This window comes from Lolium rigidum, unplaced genomic scaffold (assembly GCF_022539505.1).
Source record: "Lolium rigidum isolate FL_2022 unplaced genomic scaffold, APGP_CSIRO_Lrig_0.1 contig_59566_1, whole genome shotgun sequence".
In the NCBI taxonomy this organism is placed as follows: Eukaryota; Viridiplantae; Streptophyta; class Magnoliopsida; order Poales; family Poaceae; genus Lolium; species Lolium rigidum.
The window spans coordinates 1-6,362 of record NW_025901079.1 but is presented as its reverse complement, the minus strand read 5'-3'; the positions used below and the strand labels follow the sequence as shown (position 1 = coordinate 6,362).

The 6,362-nt window shown below is 48.6% G+C and overlaps 1 protein-coding gene across 1 annotated transcript; it reads left to right on the top strand.

The window, feature by feature from the left end:
- The first annotated feature begins 3,963 nt into the window (after positions 1–3,963).
- Positions 3,964–6,052, top strand: LOC124681912 (putative F-box protein At2g02030). Its single transcript, XM_047216689.1, has 4 exons — positions 3,964–4,099; positions 4,211–4,392; positions 4,470–4,521; positions 4,632–6,052. Exon 4 carries the CDS (start codon positions 4,680–4,682, stop codon positions 5,838–5,840), a length of 1,161 nt encoding a protein of 386 aa, XP_047072645.1. The 5' UTR covers positions 3,964–4,099; positions 4,211–4,392; positions 4,470–4,521; positions 4,632–4,679; the 3' UTR covers positions 5,841–6,052.
- The last annotated feature ends 310 nt before the right edge of the window (positions 6,053–6,362 follow it).

Genomic DNA, 6,362 nt, shown 5'->3' with positions numbered 1-6,362 from the left:
TAGAGAAAAAATGATTTGAGCCAAATACAAAAAAAAAACTCAATCCCCTCTTAATAGTGCAGGGTCATATACAACTATACTCGAGAGAGAAAAACCGAAAAACAAGAACTATTGTGTAGCGCTAATCCAGACTCCGTCTTCAAGTCTCTTTCTCTTCTTTTTCTTGTATTCGCCAAACATGAAAAAGAAGAATTACCGTGTAGCGTTCATCCGAACTCCATCTTCGAATCCCTTTCTCTTCTTTTTCTTTCTTTTGCAAACATGGACCAACACTACAAGAGGGAGAGAGGACCTTTAGATGATCTTAAAGAAAGTGTTAGTCCTCTCTAACCTTGTATTCACCAAACACCAAAATAATATTAAGGGCATAAATACCCTTACAGTGCCTTGCCGGCCCGCCCCGCCTTCCTCGACCATTGCACACAGCTGGTTCGCCGCCGCCCGAAACCTCCCACTACCCCATTCCCCCTTCCCCTACCTCGAAACCTCCTGCACCCACAACCCGAAGACCTCATCGCGATTGACTTCGACCCCGCAGGATCCGAAACCGTAAGGTACATTCCTCGCCTCCACTAGCGACATCAGCCGTCGTCTCTAGCTTCTCATGCTTGTCTTCTCCATGCCTAGCCAGCCTCACCTATGTCTTCTTCAACTCCAGCCGCTACTGCTAACAGGTCATACCCAAGTATGATGCCAGCGAAGAACGGAGTTGTGGGGAGGTACGATACCACCCCTATAGCGAACGCTACGGGGGTCAAATAGGATTTGCCTAAGTTTCCTTGCCTAACGAACCATTGGCCGAGGTTGAAAAACTAAACATGGACCTCCATTTGGTGTATCCATCTACGTGTATCCTTTACGAGATAGTCTGGCATAGAATCGCAGAAAAACTTGGAAGCCTTATTCCCCTCTCTAAGCGGGAGCCACAGTCGATCCACTGACAGCGTTTCCTCATGGGCCGCTCCATATGCGGCCGAATAAAAAAGGCATTGTTTCTTTTTTCCTTTCAGTTTATATTTAGAAAATGTTTTAACTTGAAGAAAGTGCAAACTTAAATTTTTGGATTAAATAAATGTTCCAAAAAAATTAAATATGAAAAAGTTCATGGGAAATGTTTCAAATGGGAAAAGTTTAAATCTGAATAAGTTCAAACTTTAAAAAAAGTTCAAAGCTGAAAAGGTTCAGATTCTAAGAAAGTTAAAAAAAAACTGACCAACAAAATTGGAAACCAATGGAAAACCTTTAAAAAGCCAATAGAAACTGAAGAAAAACCAGAGAGAAACCACACTCGCTAACGACCAAATCCAGAATTTCTCCGCTGTGTGCGGAGCACCAGAGAGGGCCTGTTATGAGCGGAGAATAGGATTCCTTGAAATACTTGCCTCTTGTTTGTCATGATTGCATCCATGGAATCCAAGCAATGTCCCAGTGGGCTAGGGCCCATGAAGGATTTCATTTCTACACCAATTTATTAGTACTATGCTGATTATGACAGTACCATTGTCGAAATTAATAATACAAGCTCGGCTGTAATTTTGCAGGTATTTGTAGAGAAAAGAGCAAGAGGTTCAGCAGTAAACGAGTACAAAAACCCCCTGCATCTCTACACATATCATGTGGCCTCTGAAAGAGATGGTTCCAGTTCCAAGCTAGTAATTAAGTGCACTTCCTTCTTGGTGCTTGGCCATTGATTTCCCGACCCATATGCATGTGGTGTGTCCCGTGTACTTGTTCTAGCTTTGCAGTGTTTTCGCGAGCAATCAACTGCGGCTGGATGGATGACCGGCACCTCGCCATACCCCATTTTTTCTGAATGCCCAAAAAAGAGTAATTTACTGGCAGCAACATGGATAATTTGGTGGTGGAAATGAACCAGAAGTGCGTCTGATAGATTATGGGTTTATCATGGACGCGAGGATGCAGTTTTCTATTGGGCGTCCCGTCCCTTTCGGCTCATGCCACTACCATTCATTCATCTGCCATTGGCTCTCCCTGGTAACACACACGGATTCATTGTTCTACGAAAATGAAAGTCCGAAAACGACGGCCGATAGCCCATGCGCGACTTTTTTTTTGCGAGAAATCCACCAATCTATTAATAATCATCAACAGTAGTATAAATAACCCAAAAAGTAAAGAAAATTACAAATTGGTATTCGGACCACCTAGCGACGACTACAAACACTAGCACGAGCCGAAGGCGCGTCGCTGTCCTCGTCCCTCCATCGCAGGAGTCAGGCAAAGCTTGTCGTACTAGAGCTTGTTGTATTAGACAGACGAGAAGTCGTCGTGCTAAGGTTCCAAAGGACCAGCGCACCAGAGCAGCAACCATCGCCAATAATGACAATTGTTGTGAGTTAAATACATGGGGCACTAAGAATGTACTCCATTCGGCTCGATTTGCTCGATGCGACCCATGTACAATAGCAATTTTGTGAAAACCTCCTGGCTGATTCAATTTTTCTCAAACGTGGTCCTCAAATAAAAAGCAAATCTGGACGTACCCGTCCCGCGCTGGAGCTCCATCCCATCCTGCACTGGAGTTGGGCTTGCGCGCTCGATGTCGAAGGTGATACCGCAGCCCCCGATGTCCGTCTGTGGCCGCTCCAGGAGCATAGGAGGCGGGGCATGCACGAACATAGGATGGGGGCTCCAGGAACAGAGGCAATCTTCCCCGCTAGCCGTCCGCTGCATCAAGCCGCTCCCTCGCCGCCCGTCGCCACTCCGCCGCTGCCCGCAACTCCCTACCACCGCGTCGTTGCTCCTCTCGCCATGTTGTCGCCCACCAGAGGGTCCAGGGAGGTGAACCGCTCGCCGTCGCCGATGCGGCCGTAGGAAAGGATGGAGAGCCACATCTGCACCGAGCATCTAGGAAGGTGTTAATTGAAGATCAGGAGGCCTCTTCTCCTTGAGCGGTCGCGAATGGACGGAGGGGGTGTTGGCTCACCTTCGCTGTTGAGCGCACAAGCCCAGCTCCGGCGCGGGACGGGGGATGTACGGGTTTGATTTTGATTTGAGGACTACAATTTGATTTTAATTTTCACAAAATTACTATTGCACATGGGTCACATCAAGTAAAGTGGGTAAATTGTGGTGGAGGGAGTATTTTGGATTCATCTTTAGCAGGAATCGCTCGGGGTAAATTGAGGGGGGGGGGGGGGGACCAAAAGACTCGTTTTATGAAAACCTAGTTTTTTTGCACAATTGTTGACCCGACGGCTCCAGCATGGCGACAAATTATCTGACACAAAATAATATAATGATTTTTTGCACCACAATTTTTTTAATGGCCACTACACCCTATTTTGCAAGTTTGTGTGTGTGTTGTGTTGGGTTCGGGTGGGGGGGTATTTGCATATCCAAAACACGTTCTTTGTCCAGTACACCATATTTTACAAGTTTGTGAGGTATTTTCACATCTTCATTTTTTTTAGAACCATCCATGACAAGTTCTTGGGTGCCCCAAAATCCAAACCATATCTCAGTGAATGAGCATCTCTTGTTGAACTATCATGTACTCCGTATGTTTCTCCTTCGCATTCCTACGCGCACTCGCCACAAGCGTCAACCTCATTGACACGGAGTTTACCAACAAATCAAATCGCCGCAAGCAAGCAAGAAGATGTTCATTCGTTCATGGACGGAATCATGGGTTTATTTTTCAACTTAGCAAACGGACCCGCAGGCTAAAAGGGGAAAAAGTGGCCCATGCCTGCTCCGGCGGTCGCCGTCGGCATGATCGCGACTCCTAGACACGGAGAGCGACAAGCCCGAAACCTCCCGGCCCACTGCGGCCCCACGCCGTCCACCCACTCTCAACGGCCCCCAGCACCGGACGCCTGGAGATTCGCGCTGCGGCGCAGATCGGACCGCTCACGTCCCGTCGGGTCGACACGACGACGGGACGGCTGCAGCCAGCACAGCGTCGTCATCGTCATATACGCACACATCCATCCCCCCTTCCTCCGTCCAGAAACTAAACAAGGACGAAAGCAACCGACGAGGACCGGGAGAGGGCGGCGAGGACAAGAAAGTCGCCGCCGCGGCCGTCGTCGGCTTCGGCGATCCCGAGGCAGCCCTCCTCCTCCGGATCGTAGAGGTAACTCCCTCTTCCTTCCCGTCGATCCCTGTGCTTCGTACGCCGGCCCGATTCGGTGGGCGGTGGTGGTTCGCTGATTCGATTGACTGACTGCGTCGGTTCGGCCGGTAGGTTTGGTTCCTCCGAGTGCTCGACACCGCGCCGCCCACCTACCTACCATGTGACGTGAGTTCCCTGGGGGGACGTATTGAATTCTCCGGTGGTTCGGGTAGTTTCTGGTGGCAGCCGGCAGGTGGTATGAGCGGTCGCGGGGCGACTTCCTGGAAGCGGCAATGCAGGCTCTGCAACTTGTGGTGAGTGCTGTTTGCTGGTCTTGTTCCTTTTGTTGTTTATTTGTACTGAAATTGGCCCCCTGTTTCTTGGATTCAAGAGGTAGGCTGAAGCTGAACACCCTGAGTTGCTGTCCGGGCTGGATCATGGAGGTATGTGAAGAAGCAAATTGGGTTTTCCAGATTACTAGCAGGAGTATAGTTTTTGCGTTTCTCGTGTTGACATGTTGTGATTGTTTCATTGAAACGCAATGACCAACCAGGGCCACTCGACTTTGCTCTAGCCGGATCAGCTGTGGTTTCCCGTGAGCATGTCCTCGCCTAGCGAGGCTTTGATGGGAGGGAAAAGCAAAGTCTCATCAAAGAAAATGGGAGGGAAGAAGAAAGCAAGGGCGACGGAGGAGGATGCGCGGCAGCTCTGCAGCGACGCGCTCACCGAGGTATTCCACAGGCTGCCTGCGCGCACGCTTGCCTCCTGCAGGACGGTGTGCAAGTCCTGGATGTCCCTGCTCTCCGACCTGCATTTTGTGCACGAGCACCTGAAGCGTGGCCAGCAGAAGCTGCTGCTCTTCACAAATGACAGGGCGAGCGATAGATCTCTCGCCACAGTGCTCGCCGACGCCAATGGGCACATGTACCAGCTGTCCAAGCCCGCGGCTTCCCGGAGCCTCTTCGTGCACAACTCGTGCAACGGCCTGCTCTGCCTAGGCGACAGTAGAGGGGCGGTGGAGCTGCTCAACCCGACGACCGGGGAGTCTCTTGCGCTGCCGACGCCGGACTACACTGCAGGAAGCAGCCAGTTCTCGTCGTGCAATTGGCACAGCTTGGGGTTTTGCCCGTCGACTAAGGAACACAAGGTTGCGCATTTTTATCCAGGAGATCTTGGTTCTGTCAAGGCGTGCTGCGAGGTGTTCACGATTGGAGGTAGAGCCTGGAGACAAGTCGGGAGTATCGACGGGACACCGATAGACAGAGGGATGCATGTCAATGGAACCGTGTATTATCTGACGATGTTTCGTTATGTTGCTTCATCACGCATCAACTGCCTGGATCTTGAAAGGGAGAAGTTTGATGTCATGAGGCTTCCTCTGCGCAAGACCTATGGAGGGCACTGCTCTTTGTCTGAGCTCGAGGGAAGGCTATGCTTGCTAGTTGTGGATGGTACGCTTGATGGTCTACCTCGTACAATGGACATATTGATGCTCGAGAACGATGATAAGAAGAGCTGGACTCACAGATATCACATATCCTTGCCTTTGCTGATGCAATCATGCTACTTCACTCCAAAGAATGCACTCTTCCATGATGGGAAAATTTGGGTACAGTTGTTTGCTAAGAGCCTCTACTGTTATGATCCAAATTCAAATTCGGAAGAGCTGGAGATTGCTTGTCCAGAGTCCGAGTTTCCTTTCAGCACTCATACCTTTGTCGAAAGCATAGTTCCTCTGCGTCATCATTACTTCATCAAATAGATATGGTGATGCTAGCGTTCTCCTCTAAAATCTTCAATAAGGTTTTTAACTTATAGCGTTACAACACCATTGTTGTTTTTCTTTTCTTTTCTTTTCATGAGCGAAGCTGTTGAGTGCCTTAATTGGGCCTATTTTATCGTTATTTGTAATTAGTTACTCTTCAGAGCATAAGAAATGCAAACCTGAAACACCCATGCTTGTGTGGCTTCTAACTGTTGCATTGTTTCGTAATTTCATAATGTACCTAAGAGATTATAAGACCGGTTCAAGGGAGAATTGCATTACTTTGTGGAAGTGCTAGCATGTTTGGTGATGCATTGTTTATTTGTGTAAGCACGAGCTGACCAAGTGGAACTGAAAAGTCATCAACCCATTGAGATGTTTGCTGCAATATACTACCTTTGGTCAACCCATTGAGACCAAGTGACCAATTTGTATGCATGAGTGGTTGCTAATAGCAAAATCTTGTCTGTTCAAAGGAAAAAAGAGAAAAGTTAGTTAGATGAAATTTAATCTACATCT